Genomic DNA, 24,831 nt, shown 5'->3' on the forward strand with positions numbered 1-24,831 from the left:
TGTTTTTTTATTACCTATTTGACAAATGCGTCCTATCGCTTGTCTCCATATTAGGTGTCTTCATAACAGGTCTCTTCATTTGTGTATTTTTAGCATCACATTATGCCACCGTTAAATCTATTTGCTGTGCAGATCTGCAGAGTTGTGACTGATCAATTCTAACTAGGGGATAGGTTCCTGAAGCAATGCCCCAGCATCAGGGCTGAAGTCGAGAGTACACAGAGCCCCCACACTTTTTTCAGAAGGCACCTAGATATGCTAATTTCAGGTGACACCTCATCAATCAGTATGTTAATTGCTCCCGCCTCACACTTTTTATTCAGGGCTTGACCCCTGCCCGGCACAGATGGATCCTTCCATTCTTCACAGGAAACGTTTACAGTCCCTTCTGTTCAAATGCGTGCACATTCCATACATTTCAAGGCAAACTCATTCCTCGTGTACATATCTGGCACACATCTCCTGCATCCCCAGGCGGCAATTGGATCGGAGAAGACTTATAAGGGCAGGCCTGCGGCTGCGCTCCCTTGTGCTGGATCTGAATATACAACCTCATGATAGATATGTGATGCCTGCTTCAGCCTATCTGATTACATTCCTACACAACGTAGAACTGCAAACCCTGCTTGTGATTCAGGTTTAACCTCTGTTTTCTATGCTCGAGTAATTTTACTACCTAGCCTGGGATATGAAATGCAAATTAGTCTCCCAATAATTCAGTGGTGAGGTGAACTCACAATGGACACCCAACTCTCTGGAAACCAAGTGTTTGCATGGGTAGTAAGCCTATCCATTACCATCATGCCTTTTCCTTGCCCAGTGATGGACTGGCCTATTTATTTATGTATTGTTTACATTTGTAGGAGCGCACAAAACCCACGGCATCTAGGCTCTGACAAAGTAGAATTGAGATATGATATGATAGGTTATTTATAACACACTACCAGCGGTTTCTACGCATGGACCCGTGGATCGAACCTGTGTTGCTCCGTGTCGTCTTGCTTACAAGGCGAGCATGTTGCCCCTGAGCTATCCTCCCGAGATTCCCCATTAACCCTCTGCACCATGGCCCTCTTTTGTGTGGGTACTCTGAATGTCTCTACATTTACACACTCACGTAATAATGCGCAATGAAGCTGTAAAAAGAAATGCAAACAGAAACGGACAGAATTCTGTTCACCCCACAGTAGATGGGAGTTGGACAGTGCTGATGCAAATGTGCAAGTGCAAGCTCGGTCATGAAATGCATCCCGCAAGTGCTGGCAGAAGGAGGAGTCCAGTGTCAGAGGGTGTACATTCACTATAAGGACTCTGGGCCCGATTTAAGGAATATTTGCCCGGTTCTAAGTGAATTTGCACTGCTGAAAAGTCACTTTGCACTGCCGACTGAAACTCTGATTTATGAAACTGTGCAAAATCCAGACAAAGTCAGTGCATAGTCATTTTGTACAGCAAACATGACTTTGCCCGGCAAAAATACACTTTGCACAGTTGAATGAATCAGGGTTTGTGTCAGCAGTGCAAAGTCTCACACACACACACACACACACACACACACACACACACACACACACACACACACACACACACACACACACACACACACACACACACACACACACACACACACACACACACACACACACACACACACACACACACACACACACACACACACACACACACACACACACACACACACACACACACACACACACACACACACACACACACACACACACACACACACACACACACACACACACACACACACACACACACACACACACACACACACACACACACGCAACGTGATTGGTCGTCACTGCCCATCACTCATAATGATGTAGCGACTAGGGCTGCAGAGCCCACCGTCCCCACTGTGAGCTGAACGCAGAGCTTCCGTGGTAATCAACACTGAGATTTTGTCTAGAGCGCCTTCACAGACAGCCCAGGCTTATGCAACCGTCTCTGCTCGCCGCACAAAAATAAACTCCCTGAACGAGCTTGGAATTCAGGATGGCTGGGCTCTGGAGCTGCCTTATAAACAGGAAATACTCGGTATTCAACCTTTCCTGCGAGGATTTCACAGTCTGTCCGCATAGTTTAGGCACACTTGGGGCCAGTGTGTAGTGCAGTATCCTTGTTTTGCAACACTTGTAGTTGCATATGGTTGATATTTTTACCAAAAGTGCCGTACAGAGGTCAAACTGGAAGCGAAGAGTGTCCGCTTTCAGGGCGCCTTTACAGTAGCAGTCAGACAGGAAGTGCAGGGATAGCGCATGGAGCCATGACAAGGAGTCATTCAGTAATAGAGTAAATATAAAAGTACATGTGGGCCTGCCGCCATTTTTGTAGAAACAAATTCTACATCTTGTACTTTCTGTAGGTACCTGTCGGCAGGGAGTCAGCCAAATCAGCCGATACCCGCCCACGTTCCAAGGGAGCTGAACGCTCTACCCAATGTGCTCATCGCGGCCGCATACACTCTCTCCAACCGTGGACGCTCCACCTCGCACTGCCATCATTACATGCCACCAACACCACCCTTAATGCCTCCTGGTCACCACAGAAATAGCAAAGGAACTTAATTGATCACCCTTTATTTGGTATATAGTATATTGTTTAAGGGGAAATAGACACGCCTCAGGAGCAAAGACAATTTCCCTTAACGAAACAAAAGGCCAATTTCACCCTAGATTTTCTCACAGGATCCAAATATCATTAAAGTCTTGGGAGGGTTGGGGGTTTCCCATCCTAAAATGTATCTCAACCCATCCAGCTGGGAATGCGATCCACCGGCCATTAGCGCTGTATTACAAACACACTCTTCACATGAATGCTTTGTTTCCTTTCAGAATGTATAGGGTCTTACACAAATGGATGCTCTGCCTGGTAATATTAGTGAGCCATTATTTCATGTCACACTACATTTCACAGTGTTGGCAGGAACATGCTGATTTACCTAAAGATTGCAGAAAAATCTTTAGCAAAGAATGATGCTGGCAATTGATATCGACCAGGCAATAATGTGTTCTGGTAGTGCCGAAGGGTATGTGTGAGTGTACATTTCATGACCCGCTAGCTTTCATGTCCACCATAAAAACAGGATGATTCACTCCCAATAGATTAAATGAAAAATCTATCTGAAACAAGGATTTTAATAGATACTATCTTCAATCATCTAAGAGATGCCATGCTATCTATATGCGTGCGTAATGATGTACTCATCCGGAAAGCGACCGAGGGTTATCAAAACCATCAAGATTCAAGCAGAAAATAAGCATGGACTCCAATGCCCACATAAAGGACTGTAAAGTGTGTAAGGACAGATTGAGACTGAAATTAAGAAGCCACGTAAAGATCAACTTAGTCTGCTCTCATCATGCCAGTCATGAGGACCCATTGCCCGGCTCTTAGGTTATCTTTTGACAAAATAGAATATATCGAAGATGCACACAGAGCGTGAGCTTGCCCAACTAGCGACTACTACCAGCCTCATCGCAGCTGAGGAACCAATTAAACCTTGATTGAACCTACATGGAATTTGAATGTGTGATTTACATCACACACTGACCTCAATTGCAACTGCTTACCTCACTGTGCTATTTTAGCAACACAACATAACTTAGAATGTACAGTAAATCTTTATTCTTTTCAGATACGACTACTGCTATTCGAGGGGGCATCTTAAAAAACGTGTTTTGTAGCAGATATGATAATCAGTGCAACAAGCATGTGTGCAATGCTTTTCCTTGTAAAGGAAAAGAGATCAATAATGATATTTTAGGATTGAGAAATGCCACAGTATGCAGCAACTGAGAAGAAAGAGGTGGACCAGGCCTGCACTCTGGCTGCAAGTTTACCCCCGATACTGGAATGAAGCCTGGCCTTTATTCTGTCGAAGATGTGAACAGGCGCATACACCTAGCAAAATGACGGCTGGCAAAACCAACCTTGCCTCTTTTAGGAAAATGTTCTTTTTGGTCCGAGATGTGTTTTTTCTTGCCTGACTCTTCTGAAACTTTTCAGGCCAACATGTTTCACAGAGCCATAACAGGCATAAATTTCAGGTGAAAAAAAAAAAAAAAGTTTCACGACTGAAATTCCAGGCACAAAATTTGCTGCCGAAACAGGCTAATTTTTTTCCACAACGTGTCAATTTCTCTATGGAATTTTGCCCACCCATAATCAGTGAGAGTGCAGTGGCGTGGAGAGGGAGGAAACACCAGGACGCTGCCCACCCGCCCATGTCTGAGGGCTCACTCGCACACAATATCTATGTATTTAAGGCAGTAGGCATGGATGAAAAGAGTTCACCTACCCCAGCGTTAGATTAAGCTATGCATTCATTCAACACATTCAGTAGAGGGAGTGGAAATGAAAAGGAAGTCGATTCATGAGGCAACTTCAACTGGTTTGTGAGGTGAAGACTGTGTGTCCAACAGAATGTTAAAGGTCAAAAGAGGATTCTGGGCTGTAGGAAGACAAGCTCAAGCTCAAAGAGTTAAAAAGGTATTGTGTCCAAGATGCCGGACAAGTTTGGAGCAATCAGACATGCTCTGGAAAAGGAGCCTCCCCAAATGAATACAAATGTGTTCTAGCACCTTGAAGCATCTCATGTGCTAGATGGAATCACCAATAACGATTTCTGATGCAAAGCACCGGAGAGACTCAAAGAATATGGCAAAGTACTATTTTATTATCACCAAAAGTTTGTGCTAGACTGGCAACTAATATTGAAGTGCCTCCAAAAAGACTCACAAACTGCCTCGTGCCTCAGGAGGATTTGGTTGATGGGTTTGATTTCAGGGAGAGAAGGAGCTAAGAGGGGGTCGGCGATGGCCGGCTACATAGACAAGAATGGGAGATACAATGAAGACTCGGAAAGGTGAGAGGAGGAGAGATGGATAGGGTGAGGAGGGAAGGGCGGTGTCACAGGGGAAATCTAGGTTAATGAGAATGCCGGTGAGTTCTCCTTATGGACCTATCGTGGATGTCTAGAGAACAGTAGGGAAAGGACATGTCGAAATATCACTGTAGGGCAAGGATAGGGAGAGGGAGATGTAGGGGAATTGTGAGGGCAGGGAGTTGGCAGGTTGAGAAGGGGAGAGGGACGGCAGGGAAAATGGTATTGTATTTTGACAAAATACAGATCAAATTTAAGTTAAAAAAATAAAAAAAATAAGTAGGGCAATTTGGCAAACAACAAGCAGTAGTTCACGCACTCACAACAAAATTTGATTATACAAAGGATTTATACCTCGATATGCATCATCTATAATGTCATTCTATGTGGCAAACTGTAAAACCTATTAAAGGGAGGGATTGGTTAAGGGAACATATATACATTTATACTATGTAAGTACTAAGAATATTACTGGATGCCCCTTATCTGGTAGGCATGCCTTGAACCACCTCTAAGCACGTATGATACTGATTATAGTGGAAACATTGCAGCGGGTCGGCATATTCAACATTGTATAGTATATTGCTACACAGACCCTCTGTGTGATTGGCATGATTTCCCAACCTTGCACTCTTGACTCATTAGCAGCACGTAAGCAAAACGAAACCCAGGTGCCAAGAGTAAAGTCAGACTAGTCCCCATTTTCCCAATTAGTCCATCATCTCTCATTGGTCAGGCCCCAAGCCAAGGCTTCTCCTTTATAGTTCACCTCAAAGCCTGCTCTCTCTTCTAGGCCATTCAAGGGAGTGTAGCCACGCCATTATATTTGCTCGGGGTTAATGAATAGCCCTTGTTTCGACTTCTGTATCACGTGTGAGGAGACCACAAATTTGTCTATTTCGACCTTCTACTCACTGCTATTTGATTCAATTGAACTGGGTGTCATTACACTGTGTGGCCTCTGTAGACTTGCTCACTACATCTTGCATTGGTTTTCTACAACTTTAATTGTCTGATACTTGGCTCTTGCATATGTTTTCTTCTTTGCTTAATTTAAGAGAAACATGTCTTACGTACATGGCTTATCCTTTTGACTACCCTTGTGCCTTGCAATTATTCCTTGAAGTAGCATCCTTGATTCCGGGCAATAGACTCTTCTTTATTAATCACTCAAAGCTTTTTTTCCAGTGTCTCCTGATTCTGCAGCCCTGGTCTGTCTCTGATTTAGCTTGATTAGTTTTAATACGAGTCCTGCACCCCTCTTTCTATCATGGCCACTCTAGTCACGTTACATTTTCCTCTGCAGCAAGCTTCTATATGTCTTGTCTAACTTGTGCTTCTGCGTATATACAGGATCTGATTCATGGAATGTTTTCCTGGTAAAAAGTGACTTTGCACTGCAGACAAAAATCCTGATTCATGGAACTGTGAAAAGTGTATTTGTGCAGGGCAAAGTCAGTGCAAAGTCATTTTTGCAGTACAAAATACAATTTGCACCGACTTTGCACTAGCAGTGCAAAGTCACTTTGAAACATGTAAAAAAGTCTGTGAATCGGGCCCACACTTTATCTGCTTTACATATATGATTTCCTTGTATCTTGATTCCATGTTTCTCTTGTTCCTTCAGTTACATCTTTATTCTTTGAGTAGTTACATATCGTTTCAGTGTGTCTCAGTATCTTTCCTCCATGACGTCAATCTGCCCTTGTAACATTTCACTTATAGCTCTCTGATGTCTAATGGTGCATGTAAACCTTCTTCCACCCTCTCAATTCGAGGGTACATTCAATACGGTTGTCTGAGTGCATATCGTCTCTCGTACATTCCATGCGGTATTGGGATGATACCTGGTATCCCACATAAGGCTCTTCTGCTATTTCAATGTGACAGAGGCGAGGTTGTTGGAGCTAGGGAGGACATGTCCACCTGCTCCTCTACACAATCTTTTATGTTCCCTTAATTTTCATGTAAGACATGTTGTGGCCCTTTTGAAAATGAAAATACATTGCAGTGCTTTAATATGGCTTTGTGACCCCAGCAGGGGGGTTGGACATGGTTGGTAATGGTTAGCCAGCCTGAGCTAAGGTAGGCCCCAGCGAAACAAGAGCATCATCTTGAACTGTGGGCCGTTACCGGCCATGTCTGCCCCCACTGGGGTCGTGAAAGCCATTTCAACCTGGGGTTTATCCGGGGTGCACATGTTTTTTTAGTTTTTTCTTCCCTCAGAAGAATCTCCTGAGGGAAGGAATACAAAAAAAAAAGAAAGAAAAAAAGATGGCAACTGGCATATGGAAAAGGGACTAAGTAGCAGGTAAGTGGGGAGGTAGGGAAGGGGTGGGCAAGGGTATCGGATTGTTTTGGGGGAAGGGAGGAAGGAAACAAGGATTAACTCCCTGTTGCCTCCCTACATTAAATACAAAAACAAACTATGGCACCACCCGGGTAAGGGCCTCAGGTGGCTGGAACAGCAGACGGAGAATGTCTATTCTCGCCTGCTGTTCCAACCACCTGATTGGCTGATGGCCCTTTCAAGGGTGCAAATTGTATATATGTCATGTGTTGATTAATGTATGGGCATAATGTACAAGGTGTAATGTACCCAGATCAAGAGTGGACGGGGTGGGGGATTGAGAGCCACCTGCCCTCCTTCCAGAATAAACAGCACAACACTTTTACAAACAGCAACACTTTTAAGGTGGATCAAGGGCAGATGAGCAAGCTCTGAACTCATATCCCTACTGAAAAGAGCCTTTTCCATTGACTGTGACCTCAGAGGGAAGGGGAAATTAACATGAAATAGTGGCCTGTCAGGCTGTGGGTGTTTCTACTTCCTTTTCAAGAAACATCTTTTAACACTTGTGATGCATGGGAACACAGCAGCTGATTCTAAGTCATCATGGGAACCAGAGGACATGAGTGCATGATAGGCCCTGTGTAGGCCCACGCAGACATAACAGCGGCATACATTAAACTAATAGAGCCATAGGGCACTCAACAGGCTATTTGAAGCCACTGAAGGGCATCAGAGGTTTTCCACAGGGGCACTGATGTGTCAGACTCATAGAATGGCATTATGGATGACATGTGTGAACCTGCTTGAAAGCGGCCAGTCAACTTGCTTCTGGACAAACCTGACAGTGCCTCAATTACATAAAAAAACATACTATGGTATAATAGGGCTACCATCTTTGAAAAGACAATAGTTGATAAAAAATCATAATGAACAGCCGAGATATACCAACAGTGTTGATCTCAGGCTTCACATGTCATTTTTCATTGTATATTATTGTACCATTTTTATATTGTTGCTATGTACAGCACTTTGGATTAAGGCGCTATATAAGTCCCAAATAAATACAAAAACAAATATGCATAACACACACACACATACATGCCAATAGACTTGCATAGGCAAACACGTATTTGGCAAAGCCCAGATACATTTCTTTTTAAAGTGAACATGGCTTGTGTGATGCACATTGTATATGCGTGCTATGTATATTTTCTGGTAAGGTATGGTATGGACTATTGCATATTAAGCGCACCCATCCACCATCCACCTTAGATAAGGCGTCACATCCATTCTTTCCATCAATTTTTTTGCATCGAGGGACATTTTCATTGAATTTTTTGCAATGAAAAAATTAGCATCAATTGCATTTTTTTTTACTGTGTCCCCCCAAAACCCCCAGTGTTTTCCCCTTTACAAATCACCACAACAAAAATTAACTCTTTACCCCCCAAAAACATGCATTCGATGCATATTTTTTCGTTGCAAGCCCCTTGATGCAAATGAATTTGATGGAAAGGTATTCGATGCAAAGTCCAAATACCCAGCAGATAGGGTCTGTGTTTCATAAACAAGGCAGTGTGCTTGCAAGGAGTGCAAGATTTGTTTGTATAGAGGGTGAGTGCACATTCTATGCATTCAGAATTGCATGATGAAGAAAGAAGCGCAGTAGCTAGGTCTACGATGTTCGTTTTCATGAAGTGGGTGTTTCCCGTTAGAAGTGTGATATTTATTCCGTGAAGAGTGGCGAAGCACTTACAATTATGTATTGTTAACCCAGAATACCCCATTCTGAGTGCTTTCTGTGGCGGTAGATGTACATGGATTTTAAAAGCACAGAACATCTCTCCACCGATAGAAGGGGCATCACGGTGCAGAATAGCTTCATATGATATCTAATAGGTCTACTGATTCGGGGGATGCAATCTTGCTATCTGAAATTGGGTTCCATGTCATTTCGCCAACAGGCATTTTTAAGACTGCCTTTTTTACATGGACACTATTAAACCCCCCCAAAAAACTCCCCCACCTATTTAACTATTATTGACCCCCCAACCCCTTATCTGCCCTTTCTCACCCCCCCAAAATTTCGATGACATTTTCGTAATAGCATCCACGTAAAAAAGGCACTCGTAAAAATGCCTGTCGATGAAATGACGGAATACCCTGACATTGTGTGCACGAGATGACTTCTTCAACCCCTTCTGCCACCAAACCCCTCCTCTTCAATTAACATTATTTCCAAAAAGAGAACTTACCTGTAGGTTGCAAAATATCTGGTGGGGAGGAAAGTCTCCCGGCTGGCATTCCAAAAACAGGTGATGTTCTCGTAGTCCGAGACTCTGCAGAAGACAGTGGGTATTCCAGGGGGGTCTAAAAGAAAATGATCACATGCACAGGTTACAGGAGGGCATCTCTTAAACTCCATCCCACCACCCACCACTGTCACATCTGGGGAACAGTGTGATGAAATGACTACTGTAACACCTTCCTCTTGGTGTACAGGAACCTCCCCAGGAGGTCTCCTAGGAAACTGTACTTCAAAGGCAGCACTTGCATAAGTAAAGCCACTCTCATGCCACTGGTGAACTTTTGAAGCCCACAGCCATGGCAAGGGGACAGCGTTAGAGGAGTCATAAGGGTAAAATGGGCTGAAAGAGGGGTTCCATCATCTTTATTTCTGTTAGGCCTAACTACCTCTTCCTGTTGCCTCCCCTCCCTCAGCCACAATGCCTACAGTCAGGGCACTCTGGATGTGACATCATAAGGCAAAGGGTACTTGTTACAACAGCCTGGATTGGATGCCATTTTGACCAATCCCTGTGACATAATTACATGGGTGTAATTTTAGGGGGGGGGCAGGGGTGTTTGTCCCCCCCAACTTTCATGGCACACCATGTTGTCCCCATTAATTTGGCTTGGGCATCCTTTCTTCAGATGTCATGTTCCCCTCAACATTTTCAGCAAAGTTACTCCACTGCATAATTACCATTTTCAGGGGAAGAAAACCTGTTCTTCTTTGATTCATCTGTGGACTTTTAAAAGAGTTACTGGACCTCTGGTGGGAATACAGTCTATGCCAAAGTCATCTGCCAGGGAGGGGACGATAGAAGGCATCCAGGGCCGAGAAAAGGTCTGTCCCCTAGCCATCCCCAGGGAACAGAGGGGGTGCACTTCTGTAGACTAGGACCTGCCTCTCTGCTGGCTGAACTGGATTCATGCTTCTGTGCTCTGGAGTTGTAGGGGGCAGCCAAGCTCCCTGGAATGGGGGAACAGAAGGAAGTGTCTTGCCCTGGAGCCTCTTGATTGGACCTCATAGCAACATAGAAGAAATAAGCAGCTAGCCCCCAGTTTCCGCACCTTTCCGCACCTCAAGACATCCTCGGCCTTGATAATTGTCAATTAAGTGTGCAGCTCATAACATTCCCTGTCAGAGGCCTGATGTGCACCTTGTACTGCAGACTTGGGCATAGAGGCTACATTCGAGGTCATCCTAGCTTAGCAAACCCCAACTCGATCCCAGGTGTGTCAGTGCCGTTCTAGGCCTTCCCACCCTCAATGCTAAATGTGTTACTTTCTCTATCTGCCACCTGGCAGCACAAATCACAGGGGCCTTCAATATTCTGTTTGTGATCTTTGTAAGGAATGGGTGCTCGAAAAGCTTTTTGGTCTGGGGTCTTGGGTTGGCTGCTGCTCTGGGATATTGAGGTCGTGGGCTGGGGGCAGCAAGTCACTATAGCCTATGTTTTGGGCCAGGGGCTTGCACCCTCCTTCTTGTGGGGTAACGGCTTGCTGGGAGTTCTCGGTCCCCTCATATCCTTGTCGGGTGAATTATTTCTGGGTTAGAAGTGTTAACGATATGAGATATGGAGAGGTTTAATGGATCTCTGTGAGCGTAGCCTGCCCCACTCCGACCCCAATCTGTTTTCAGTGCACAGGCCTACTGTCTTGGCTGCAGCACAGTACCAGGTTTCGTTTTAATGATGGCTGCTATTTTCTAAGATGGTGTTTTATGATCTACATCTATTCTCGCTCCATCCCATTCCCATATACGGATACCACTAAAATCCCCCTCCCCTATCTGTTCCCCCAGTATCTACAGCACCGTCGGGGGCCGTTGCCTCATTTGAAACCTCTTGGAAGCCCGGGACGATCGCAAGCACTTTCCAACATTTGCATAAATTGTAGGGGTGAATGTATGACATTTGTAAGATCTGACCATAGCCTGTTTCTGTAACCTATGAATAGGTTATTTCTTTTTATAAACAAATGATGCCTAATGCTAAGGTGAAATCCAGTGGCTTTGCTGTAGTGAGTAGTGTCTTGACGTGTTAGTGTACTGCTAATGTGCTTAGAATGAAGATTGAGAATGCAGAGGTAGTTAAGAGCAGACACTGGGCCTCATTACCCGGTAGGCGGTGAGCCATGGCGCTATTAGCGCCATGGCTCATGCCGGTAAAATACCGGCACCGCCTTGGCGGAAAGGGGATTTGCCGCCCCATTCCAAGGTTGGAGGGGCGGTAAATCCCCCTTCCGCCATTGCCCTTCCCCATTCCCATTTCTGCCCCATAGGGCTCTATGGGAATGGGGAAGGTGGGGAAGATCCTAATTACGGCACCGCAATTTTGCGGTGCCGTAATTAGCTCAGAGGTCCCTTAGCGGGTTGGATTTTAACGCCTGCAAAAAGCAGGCGTTAAATCCCCCAACCCGCAAAGGGACCTCGTAGTAAGGCGGTAAGGATTTACCGGTACCGGTATTTTACCGGTACCGGTAAATCCCTACCGCCATCCGTGTAATGAGGCCCACTGTTTTTTGGAGGTTAGCTTCAGGTGGTGAAGTTGCATGAAGCTCAGGATTTCAGTCAGACAGGTACGTGGTTGTGTCCATTTGTAAGTGCTCCAAATGCATGCATTTAGGAGAAGTAGGGCATAGAAGAAAAAGATTTGCCCAGGATCACACCGTTTGTTATCGTGGTAAACGTGATCAGATGTCCGGATTTTAGAGCCAACGAGGTAATCAATTGGCCTCGCCTCCTCCCAGTGGTCATTGGGAGCACAATTAGGTTTAATAGCATAACTGGCGGGCATTGACCTGAGCACCGGTGCATGCGTTTTGACGGAGCAAGTTCTAGCCATAACAAAGTTTATGCCAAACACAACCAGACTAGAAGATCCGGAGACCTCGTTCTTTCCTTCTACTTCCTGGAACACTGGTTGGAAGCAGACTACTTTACGGGACTGCATCCAGGAGCGCAGGGAAATTATTGGGGTCAAGAAAGTGATTTACAATGCAATAAGAGGGGTTTAAGAACTCAGATGTTTTAGATACCCGTAAACCTTTGCATCCCATTGCAGTTGTGGGAGAGCTCTAAAGTCAAGGCATCTGCTATTTGAGGAAAAAGAGCAAGAGACAACAGGGGAGTTGGGGAATGCCAGAGTGTGGGTGAAACTGAGAAATAGAGTGCAAGAGAAGGCGAGAGAGATTAAAGACAAAGCTAGCCAAGTGAGTGAGTGGGTGACTGAGTAGGCTACTGAGTAGGTGAGTGAGTGACTGTGATTCATTGTGTAAGAAATAGCTAGGAAAGGGAGTGAGTAGGTGGGTGACTGAGTAGTCTACTGAGTAGGTGAGTGAGTGTCTGTGATTGTGTAAGAGATAGCTAGGACAGTGAGTGAGTGGGTGACTGAGTAGGTTATTGAGTAGGTGAGTGACGGGTTGTGTAAATGGGTGAATGAGTGAATGAACAAATGAGTGACTATATGTGAATGCCAGCCAGAGTTCATGAGGGGAAGCATAAATAGCACTGTGAGAAGAACAATTCATCCAAAGCAAGCAGTATGATATATTTTATATATAGCGCACACATACACTATTGTTTCAAAGCGCTATGAGGCAAGGGAGGCGAAAGGGGATCAAGACAACTGTCTTACTAGGCCCAGTGACATTGAGATCGCGCGACATGCCATGCATTTAAAAACAAAGATGACTAACAGCACCTCAACCCATGATAAGAGCACCCCATTTCAAGATAACAGTATCTGACGGAGCGAATAATATAGAGCAAACGCAACACCCCATTCAAAGATAACAATATGTCAGAGAAATGGAGAATAATCACAGCAACGCATCACAAGATGAATCCCAGTTAACCTGCTGGACCGGAAATTTGTGCTCCAGTCCCGGTGCTCCTTCCGGGCCCTAAGCAGGGGCAATCGCAACAATCTCTAAACCCACAACTACACATGGTAGGAAAGTGAGCGGAAGTCAGGGAATCCCGCTACCCCAGACAAGTGTGCAATTAAAAGAGAGAACATTTATGTCTAGTATCACTCACCTATGAAAGTAAAAAGGGCCCCACCCTGTCCTTTTCAACCCCCAGTGGCTGAAAACTCAAGAAATGCAACTTACGCCCCAGTCTCAAGAAGAAGGTGCTCAGGAGCCTCCCATCCTCGTCATGGCAACTGTAGTTTCCCGCGGCAGAAAGATCCACGTTGAACAGGACCAGGTGTCCATGATAAGCGAGGGAGCGAACTGGGATTCTGGGAATGCCGTTGAACCTCCACTGCACCACAGAGCTAAGGAGGAAGAAGAGGTGATTAGCAAATAGTTCAAATTAAACACAGTGGCCGAAGTGTACGAAAAGAAGTAGTGGAACTATATTCTCTGCTGACCTGCACCCGTTCTCCACACACCGGATTACCACGCCCTCTCTCACGTACAATACAAACCCCCAAACACATGCGCCTGCCGCTTACGGGAATTTTCAGTGCAGTGCCCTGAAAGTGCATGTTTCAACTTCTTCCTACATTTTTATTTTAAAACGAAACCATTCCGGAACGGTTCCTATTACAAATAAAAGTATAGTAACAGTAAAACTTAATTCAAAAAAAGTTGAGGAGCAATGTTCCCGCCCAATGTGTGGTTGCGTCATCTGGGCATTATGAAAGTGTGATAAGCAAACACATTGATAGAGTGGCACCACTGAGCAAAATACCTCACAATAAAATACCGATTGTGGACTCTAGACTTCACGCAGGAAGTGCAACACATAGAAGAGGGCTGGAAAAAGGGTGACACACAGCAGAGCGAGGCGCTTCCTTCTGGTGGAATACAGAGGCGTACAGTGGAAGGGCAGGTGGGGGAAGGTAAGTGCTGTGAGCACAGTCGTTGCAGGGGGGCTGGGAGGGGCTAAAGCCCTGTGTCTTTTGGTTGTAGCCCCAGATAGAAGCTCAGGGGATACATCCAAAATGCTAGCTAGACGCGAGTCCCGACTGGCCCGACATTAGCGTAGCCCCGGATCTTTTCCAGACCTAGCAACACTCCTGGCTTTGAGGAGGGTATGGGATCGGAGGAGGCATGGGGTGGTCAGGAGAGGGAACTGGGATATCGGGAGCTGGCGGGGGAGGAGTCCTAGATGCAGAAATTGACAATTCTCACTATACATCTAAAATGTGCCGAGTCGATTGCTCAGGGATTTCAGCGTGTTTTTCACAACGTTGTCTTAAACCGGCAGGGCACAGGTTTGAATCTGATGGGAAAGAGTCAGTCATTCATGCATTGACTATCTAAACATTGAGTACCATGAAGTTGGGCAACAATAACACCTATTGTTCAAATGCAAGAGTAATCTGCATGAATAACTACATACAAATGTGATGGCATTATCTTTCTTTAGCCCGACCATAGGTTCGAAGGCGGGCGAGGCCAACTTAGACCTTCATCCCCACAAGGTCAGTAGATTTACTAGCAGTGCATTATAAACTAGCACATTTTATTAAATTGCATACTAGCGGCAAATATTTGGCATAAGCAGTTATATTAAAAAAAGAGGAATATTACTTCAAGCTTCTTGATGGTCAGCAGTCATCAGAACCCCGGTACGAGTGGTTGAAGCAGTGGGGGCAAATATAAGCTAAATTACACAAACGCACAACGCGTACTTAGTAATCCCATTGGCAGAACAACACGGTAAATGTTTAGAATCTCCCAGATGTCAAGACACTAGCATTCATGATTATTCACTTGCACGATCCAAAGGCAACCTGCTGAAGATCATCTGTCTGTTCTGTTCCCCCAATGTCTTCACCCCATAATTGGCACTGTAAAAAACTGCAGAATTGCCGTCAGGCCTTTTTGCTGTGTCTCAACTGTTGAATGTATGTTATGCACTTACTCGGCTTATGCAGACTATTATCGTCTCAGAATTTCAAGTGCTCTGAGCGACTGTTGTTTTTCCCCTTGTCCCCAACCCTCCATGAGTGCTTTGAAACACTTTCCTGTGTATAGGCGCTATATAAATAAACAGTACAATACAATGCACAGGAAGAAAAAAAAAGCAGTACAAGAAAGCAAGTGTCCCCAGAGAAAATTAAATTAAGCGATGCACGACTATACTGTGCATATGCCTTGGATTTAAGTGTTCTACGAATAAATAAATAAATCTGGTTGGAGAAAAAGGTGCCCTGCCCTTTTTTTATTTTTTATTTATTTGGACAACATATTCAATTCAAGAAAACTAATTATGAATAATACTTAAACACAGAAGAAAATAGGATATCATGTTCAAGGAAGCAGATGCAACTGCTATACTCTAATTATCTACATATCTGAATGCTGGTGTAAAGTTTGTAATTAGCACATTCGTGCCTAGGGGGTTTAAGGCGCTTTATACATGAATGAATGAATGAATAAATAAATAAATATATGGTGTTTGATGCCCTGTCTCCTTTAAGGACACCGGAAAGGTTCTCACCTGCTGCCAGCCCTGCTGCATGATAAGCTCACGTTGCCTCCAATTGCCCCAAATTTAATTCCTGAAACAAAACAAAAAAACAACATTAAATCATTTTCCTGAGTTTTTCTATGTTCACAAGCCCTCTTATCAAGCTAGCCTCGTGGCAGCTTACAGAAAAAGCACAAAGTACCGATCTCGCCATTACATCGACGCGACTAACACAATGCAAACGTGTGATGCACGATCTGATCTTGAAAACGTTACTCATTGACAACAGCATCTGCCTTAATTTTTTAGTCTAAGCCTGGGTCCAACTCTTGGACAGTAGTGACTAAAGTACTTAGACATGGCTTAGGAATGGCTTGTGGAATGTAAAATACTTAAGAATAGCTTTTGGAATGTATACGTCACTTGGGCTGTGCTCGTACTGGGCACGCTCTTGGCCCTGAACAGAAATAAGGAAGCGGCAGTGTTAGTCAATAAAACCACAGACTTTGTGCCACCTGCGAACGAGTGGTTTATTGACTGGAACAGAAGCATCCACGTGGGTTAAAGGCAGCGTGCGAGGCGGAAGTAGGCTGACCTCACAATATGTAACGGCCATACCTATGCTCTCTACTGTAGTGTAATGCTGTGTTTTTATTTAACTGTTTACTGTCCCCTGTGTTTTATATAGTGTTCTTTCTTGTTTGTCGTTGTTCCCTTTTGCCCTTGTCCTAAGGCGTTATATAAATGTTTAAACGTAAACACAACTATGATCTGTTTCCCTAATCTCCCTTACGTTTTGGGAGGACATCTGGACATCTAACAGGTGTTGAAAATATAATCAACACTAAAACCTATCCAAGATGTATCGCAGAGAGCATTACTAAGCGGCCAACATGCATTGCTCATCCTCAGTCTCTACCATGCCTGAGAGAGCCTCTCTACTGAGAACGGACAAGTCGAAGTAGGTGGCCAGTTCAGGAGGGCCTATCACCACAGGATCTGGGCTCAGCTCAGCTCTTATTTGGTAAAGCAAAGCGTGCTAAAGCGTGATTGCGGATCTTCCAATGTGAAGGGAGGACAGCTCTGTGGCAACGCGCTGGTCTTGGAAGCAAGACCATGCTGAGCAACACAGGTTCGAATCCTGGATCCACGCTTGAAACCGAGCGCATTATAAATAACCTGCACTCGTACTATCTGAAGGTACAAGGCCTAGTAGGTTCGTTCCACTCTCGCATTCCCCTTGCCTTTCCTTGTTGTGTCTTGAGACCCACACATAGGCGCATAATCAATGACCTATCAAAAAAAAAGAAGTGGGACTCAGCCTATAGAACAGGTTGTGGTTGAGTTTTTTTGGAGAGTTACTCCCACATTATTGGAACCTGTTGAAATGCTTGTGGTTTCACATCAAATTTGGAAGTGCTCTCCGGACGTGTACCATTGCTTGCAGAGATGCCGTACCTCCCTGATGCCCAGCTAGGCAGTAGCAGGCGCCTGAGGAGAATTCTGTGCTGGATTGTGCCCGAAGGTCAGGCCAGCGTGCTATGCAAATGGATATTTCTTTTCTGGGAAGGTTTGGTGAGTCCAACACGTGATTGCAGACTATCCTCCAGCGTGTGCACCATTCCACAGAACAGGATGTTTAGACTTTTTCGTTCTCAGCAGAGGGGCTCTCACATTTATGGCAAATATAATACTCACTCTTTGGTGTGTATAACTATGTGTTGCCAAGTTTTATCTTGTTTATATTGCACTGTTACTTATATCTTTGAGTAGTCAATTATTTGTTTTTTTTAATCTTTAGTTCTAGTGCAGAATCTTTTGTGAAACTGAGAGCGCTGATGATGCAAGACATATGGCCAGACTTGGCTGCACTACTGTTGCATTGTTGAGTTCGGCAAAAAAGTCAGCATCACAGGATGTACGAGTTAGAATGTGGGATATTTTGTGAAACTGAGAGTCTTGATGAAGCACCGGAGGTGTGAAACACATTGGCTTTAAGTTTCCAAAGTATTATAATTTCACATAACCAAATGAGTTAATATGATTATTTAATATAGGCATGTCTACAATGTAATACAACTTAGTGCTAGAATGAATCCCTTATTATTTTCAGCAGGAGTGCTAGGTGGTTCCCATTCTGCCGAGTCAGTGACCATCTTGATTTGATCTACCTCATCAGCACTATACCCTAGGAAAGAGTAAATCTGCCCTCCCCATAAAATGATGGTGTCCTAGTGTTGAGGGTGCAGGGGGAGATGTCACGCCTGGCCACTAATAAAGCACAGACACATTGTAAACAATCTAAACAATCGCTGATATACCTGGTTTAGTTTTCGCTGTTTTCGGAAAGGAATTGCGGAATTCCGCTATGCTTACCATTGCAATGGATGCCGAAGGGGCGGCCATGGAGATACAGGCATAGTGTCAGAAGCAGTAAACTATATAATGGGATAGGAGCCAGACAGAGAATGGGTGAAAGTGCTTTGCAAAAGGAATGAGAGGAAACCGGTGGTAGTGAAAGAGCACGAGTGGCCAGGGAGGGAGCATATGTAAGGGGGCTCCTGTAAATAACATAGAATGTATTCAGAACCTGCCCCCACCTCCACCACAGCAAATCATATTTTAACATTGAAGTATTAACTCTCACATGTTTTGCATGAACCATTTTAACATGAATCATATATATAATAGCTTAATGATATCCAAGTTTGAGATTTCCTGCAGTGCCGGTCTTGATCTCGCACAAAAGGGTAGGGCCCACACAACCTCCCTCAGAATATAGTAAAAAATAACAATAACAGAGGTTGGGGGTCTTCTTTGCCTATGGGCTCTTCAGTCCAGCAATATGCATAAATCACACATTGTTAATATTTTAAAAGGTTGTATACAATATATGGGGGTCCGAAAGGCATGTATTGTCAGCCGTGGCAACCTATAGGGTCCAAAAGAAAGATATTGGGGGAACATGGACAGTGGTCATGGTAAGTGGCCTGGTGGTGTATACAAATATACAGAAGGCACAGGCAAAGGCTGTGCTCACTGGCCAAGGCCACATGCCCTAGCTAGTGGCCCCAAAAGACAAGTATTACAGGGGACATGAGCTGTTCATGACTTCCCACATCCGCTGAATTTCAAGGGTTCTAAGTTTTTTTCAGTGAATATATATATAAATATATATATTCACTGAAAAAAGCATAGTTACGGTGCAGTTAAGTTACGCAAATTTAACGCAACAAAATCCTTGAAATGCAGCGGATGTGGGGATATATGTATATATATATATTTATATTCACTGAAAAAAACATAGCGGATGTGGGAAGTCATGACCAGCTTCTGTCCCCCATAATGCCATTTTGCATGTCATTGTGAATCCCTTCTCTTATAACATGTATGAGCTCATGGTCTTTGCAACATGAATTCCCTGTGTTGAACTGGTCATTACTTTCCACATCCACTGAATTTCAAGGGTTTTGTCGAGTTAAATCTGAACAAATTAACTGCACCTTAAGTAAGGTTTTAGCAGTGAATTGCAAGGGTTGTGTTATGTTTTCACACTTGGATTTGGGTATTTTTATTTAAATGATTTTCTAAAAAACAGAGTATTTCAAGTCTGAGGTCTAGGAAATGTAAGGTTGTGCGACTGTGTGTCTCGGAAAGGGTCAAATATGGGTTCTGTTGGTTTAACCATATCAGAAAAGCTGCAAGCTCCTCATCTGTTCCTTTAAAGATCATAATGATGTTATCAGTGTACCTTTTCCACAGGTCTATTTTGCATAGACATGGGTTTGTAGGTGGATAGATTTGTTGTTCCTCAAAATCTGCTACATACAAGTTCGCCAGACTCGGGGCAAAGGTAGCCCCCATTGCAGTCCCAGAGGTCTGTTCATAGAATGTTTTTTCAAAGAGAAAGCAGATTTTTGTCAGTGCTTTCTCCGCCAGTTGCATGATTAAAGTAACAGGCGTTTCAAATGGTGATTTAGCGTTTCTCAATACCTGCTCTACAACTTGCAGAGTCGCCATCTGTGGGATTTTCGTGTATAAGGCCTCAATGTCTTTTGTCACTAGTATATGTTGTTCAGGGTCAAAAGGAAGATATTTCAGTAGTTTCAAGACTGCAGTCATATGTTTTAGATGTGATTTCATTTTGCTTATCATAGGTCTAAGGAAGAAGTCAGCAAATTCAGATAAGGGCTCTAAGATAGATCCTATCCCAGAGACAATTGGTCTTCCTGGTACCTTTGTTGTTCCTTTATGCACTTTTGGGAGTGTATAAAATGCTTGTTTCCTAGGTGTTCTAGGATTAAGGTACTCATATTCTTTCAGGCTGATGTGACCTTCAACCATAGCTTCCTCTAGGATAGGTAAGATAAGTTTACGTATATCTTCTGTGGGGTCTTTTCCAAGTTGTCTATAACTGACGTGATCATCCAGGAGCGTCAGGACCATTTTGTTCCCTACCCCGTTCTGTACCTCTACAGACAGGTCCTCTTTAAATAAATGAGCTAGATTCAGCATTCTCCACCTACAACAGCATCACTATTAGTCAGCTGTCTCAGCCCTGATGAAAGTGGTCCTCACCACTGAAACCGGTCAGCTCATCACATCACTGTATCTGCACAACTAAATTGAATTCGATATGTCAGATTTCAGTTTGATCTATCCAAACGAGTACTGATCAAGGATCTTGACTGTGTATCTAAGACACAGGGACAAAAACCTCAAACCATCCACATTAAAGGAGAAAAAAATGAAAACAATAAAAGAAGAACACAAAGAAACTTGATACAAGGACCCCAGGTCCATCATGTACTAACCATACCCACCCCCTAGCACCACAGGTTACAGTGGTAAAAAAGCCTTAAAACTCAACTAGGGACAGTGGGTTCTTGTTTTAAAATCTTCCCCCAAGGGAAACCTAATAAAGCAAACATTGTTTTCACCTTGAGGACAGTCTTGTTTTATGACGAACAACAAAGTTTTGCAAATACTCTGTTTTTTAGAAAATCATTTAAATAAAAATGCCCAAATCCAAGTGTAAAAACATTACAACGAAGGGAAGATTTGGGTACTAGACCGCCCTGTAGGTCCAGTACGTGGATACACCAAGGGTTGTGTTATACCATAGTTTATTTACAGGCCACTACCCATTGACTTTGGACATGGCCAGTGGCTACGGATTTTGGCCATGTCCGCTGTACATGTTCTTCAACTATGTTTCTTTTGAACCTGGTAGGTGGCCAGGCCTTCAGCTGTAGCCACAATACATGTCTTTTGGGACCACTAGCCAGGGCCTTTGGCCCTCGCCAGTGAGCACAGCCTTTGCACGTGCCTTCTGTATATTGGTAAACACCACAGGGCCAGTAGCCATGGCCACTGTCCATGTTCCCCCAATATGTTTTTTTTGGACCCTAAAGGTGGCCACAGCTGACAATACATGCCTTTCGAGACCACTTTCCAGCCCTATGAATACTCTGGTCATGGGTAGTTCATTGCCGCTGTATGCATAGTTTGTTACTATTATCGGGGGAATCCCACAGGGATTGGGAGAGAGTGAACCAGGTTACCAGTCATTTGGTCGAAAACCAAATGATCAAATGCCATTTGGTCGAATGCCAAATGGCATTTTTTTTACCAACCAAAACGTAAAAAAATATATAAATAAATAAATAAAAAAATTCAACCTTTTTTTTTTCCGACCAATTGATATTCGACCAAATGGTCATTCGATCTTTTATTTTCAACCAAATGATTGGACAGCAGTGAACCAACTATCATATCAGGACACAGTATAATGCTTCCAACCTTCTGTTTCTATACATAGGTCAACACACACATTCATTGCACCTCTCAGCTAAACTCGATTCAGTGGATTTATACAGCCTAAACCAGAGCTGATATGAATTCACACACAATGGACAATCTATCCTTTGTGTTGTGAGTCCAGAAAGGAACCTCAAATGTTTTATCTGTTCAACAAACACCATTCTGCCTGAGGGCATCATGCCACCAATGTAATGCTTCCACCCAAACCGCAGGTTGAAAATATCAGCAGTCAGTAGTCATAGCATGAGGATCCATATTAACAGTTCCATCGCTTTGCTTTTCCTCACCAGACAGACCATCAGAATCTATGTAGTTCACCCTTAAATAGAACTGAGGTGAAGCTATTGTAGGGTCAATGATGGCTGAGAGCTTATGCATACTTTTCCTAGATTCCAGCAGTTCACCGTACAGCAGAAATAATAATAATAATAATAATCTAGCATTTATATAGCGCTACGAACCCTCAGGTATCTGAGCGCTGCTTATACCCACGGTGTGTGGTGCTCATTTATCGACCTCGGAAGGATGAAAGGCTGAGTTTGGCCCTGCCGGGATTCGAACCTGCGTTGGCAGGCTCTGCACAGATGTCAAAGCGAGCGCTCTACTCGCTGTGCTATCGGACCGGCTATAATTACCTACAAGGAGGCTAGGGTACTTGCAGAAAGTGTCTCACAGCCTTAGTTCAGCAGCCGGGATTGGTTTTCTTAGTCACAAACAGGTCCCTCTGGATAATAACCTCCATGCATGCCTCCTGAGACTCCATGTTCACCGACTGCAAGGAGGACACGTCACTGCTTGCAAACTGGGTCCACTGGCTGCGCAGGGTGATTTAGGAGCCCTGCTGGAAGCATTCTCTCCCAAAGCCTACCCCCCATAAACTGGAATGTGTTGCCTCAATCACAAAGCCCAAAGCCCTATGCCCAGCTTCATTGCCTGTGTCATGTCTCGGGAAGATAGCTCAGGGGCAAAATGCTCGCCTTGGAAGCAAGACGACACGTAGCACCACAGGTTCGATCCCCAGGTCTGCTCTTAGAAACTTCTGGGTATTAAGTGCATTATAAATATCATATCATATACCATACTGACTGTGTCAAGTACGCATGCATCGTGTGTGTGTTCAGCGAGAGGTGTATAAAGCACCACAGAGCATAGAACAAATACATTTTTGCGTCTTTGCCCGATCCATGGCAGTGGAAGGTGAACGCTACAAAAAAATGTTAAGTGCCAAACAAACAAAAAGAAAATCCGGGTAACAAAAATGCTCTGAGTAAAAATGTGAGTTAATAATTTCAAATATAAAAATGAGACGTTTGCTATGATATGATATGACATTTATAATGCGCCTGTACACAATGTGTTTATAGGTGCGACAAGACAGTGGAGGAAAGACAGAGGCAGAACAAGATAAATGATCTTACTAGGCCTTGTGTCATTCAGATCGTGCAAGTGCGACAACGCAAAAGTGCAGGGGGAAGGGATAGGGGAAAGTGCCAGGTAGAGGGAAAGGGAAATGGAAATAGGGCTGCATTGCTCTGAGTAAGTGCAGCCAGGGCAGCATGGCTCTGGCTAAGTGCAAGGAGGCAGGGGACTGTAGAGGTTACAATTGCAGCCCCCAACTGCGGGATAGGCCCAGAGGCAGTGCGGGGGAGACTGATCATGGAAGAAACGGGTACCAGGTAAGACTCTGAGTGAGCCAAGCAACCTGTCGGTGCAGCAGACAGGTAGGTCAGCAGGTGGAGGGTGGGAGAGAGAAAGCAGAGGAGAAAAGGAGGGTCTTGAGCTGCTTCCCGACCTTCAGGTGGTCCGACTCAAGTTTTAGAGGGGCAGGTAGGACATTTCAGAGGGAAGCACCTGCAGGGGCGAGAGATCTACCCCCCAAACACTGCCTGGAGAAGCGTCTGATCCTTAGAGAGTTGGAGTAATCTGAAGGGCTTGAGAAGGAAAGTATTATGGAAGAGAGAGTTGGATGTAGTGCAGGCGCCGGCCACAGAAAGCCTTGTGGACCTCGCAGAGGGTCTTGACCTTGATCCTTGTAGCCAGCGGGAGCCCGGGTAAAACAGTTAATATGTTTAAACATGTACACAGGGTCTTATTAAAGAATGGCATTCTCAGTCATAAACCCCATTTCCTGAAACTCTCCAACCACAACAGAAAATAACATAACCACAACACTATCAGAAGAACAAATAGTGAAGGAAACCATTCCCCTGCTGCAAGCACTAAGGACCACACAGCTTGGTTACAACATATTAATAATGATAATGTGAAATAACTCCAATTCCAGGTATATGCTTTGTTACCTTCCTCTCCCCAGCCAGATGAGCTCCCCGATGCAGACACCAAGATGGCCTGGATAATCACAATCACCCTGCCAATGCATGACACACGGATGGTCATCTAGAGAGAACAAGAATGAAACAGAGAAGAAAGTTACATAGTGCACAGCTGTCCCCAATTCCAGCTATAGATGAACACATTTCTGCAAGAAATGAAATTATAATTGTTCTTTCATAACACTCGCTTTATACCAGCGAGAAGTTGCTATGCCCCTGAGCTATCCTTTCTCCCCAAATGAAGAATGTAAGTGCACAACATATAAATATTATGAGAGAGGCAGGATAGTGTGCTTGTCAAGGTCGGTGCTTCCATTATGGGAATACGTGTCCTTGCCCATTGTTGGTTGTGAAGAGTGGTGCTTAATGGGTTAAAATGGAAATGCTGGGTCCATAGATGTGGATGTGGGTAGGTATGTTGGGTATGTGGTTGTTTGCAAGCTAGAAGAAAGGATTGACAACTCTAAGCTACCACCCACAATCCTTCTTACATCCCCATTTCAGTACTTTTTGAAGATAATGTCAAATTAGCACTAATACTACTCGATCTATCAGCAGCCTTCGACACACTCCACCACGAAACACTAATCAAAAGACAGGAAAGGCATTAGAATTGGCAACACATGTCCCCTCTGAATAATTCCTTCATGGCAGAAAGAATGGAAACAATTTGGATAACAGCATTAGAGTCCCACCTCGCAAAACAACATGTGGAGTCACACACTCTCACCACTGCTTTTCAACATATACATGACTG

At 44.2% G+C, this 24,831-nt stretch overlaps 1 protein-coding gene across 1 annotated transcript in view; it reads right to left on the reverse strand.

Annotated features, from left to right (window-relative positions):
• The window catches only part of IL11RA (interleukin 11 receptor subunit alpha), a 422,207-nt gene that overhangs the window by 210,635 nt on the left and 186,741 nt on the right, over positions 1–24,831 (reverse strand). Inside the window, exons 2-5 of the mRNA XM_069626821.1 lie at positions 24,042–24,138; positions 15,949–16,009; positions 13,605–13,771; positions 9,458–9,572 (exon numbers count right to left, since the gene is read on the reverse strand). Of these exons, the coding sequence (XP_069482922.1) occupies positions 9,458–9,572; positions 13,605–13,771; positions 15,949–16,009; positions 24,042–24,138 (440 nt within the window). The remainder of the gene's footprint in view (positions 1–9,457; positions 9,573–13,604; positions 13,772–15,948; positions 16,010–24,041; positions 24,139–24,831) is intronic.

The sequence above is a fragment of the Ambystoma mexicanum genome, chromosome 6p, assembly GCF_040938575.1.
Source record: "Ambystoma mexicanum isolate Mex_15411 chromosome 6p, UKY_AmexF1_1, whole genome shotgun sequence".
NCBI classification, from domain to species: Eukaryota; Metazoa; Chordata; class Amphibia; order Caudata; family Ambystomatidae; genus Ambystoma; species Ambystoma mexicanum.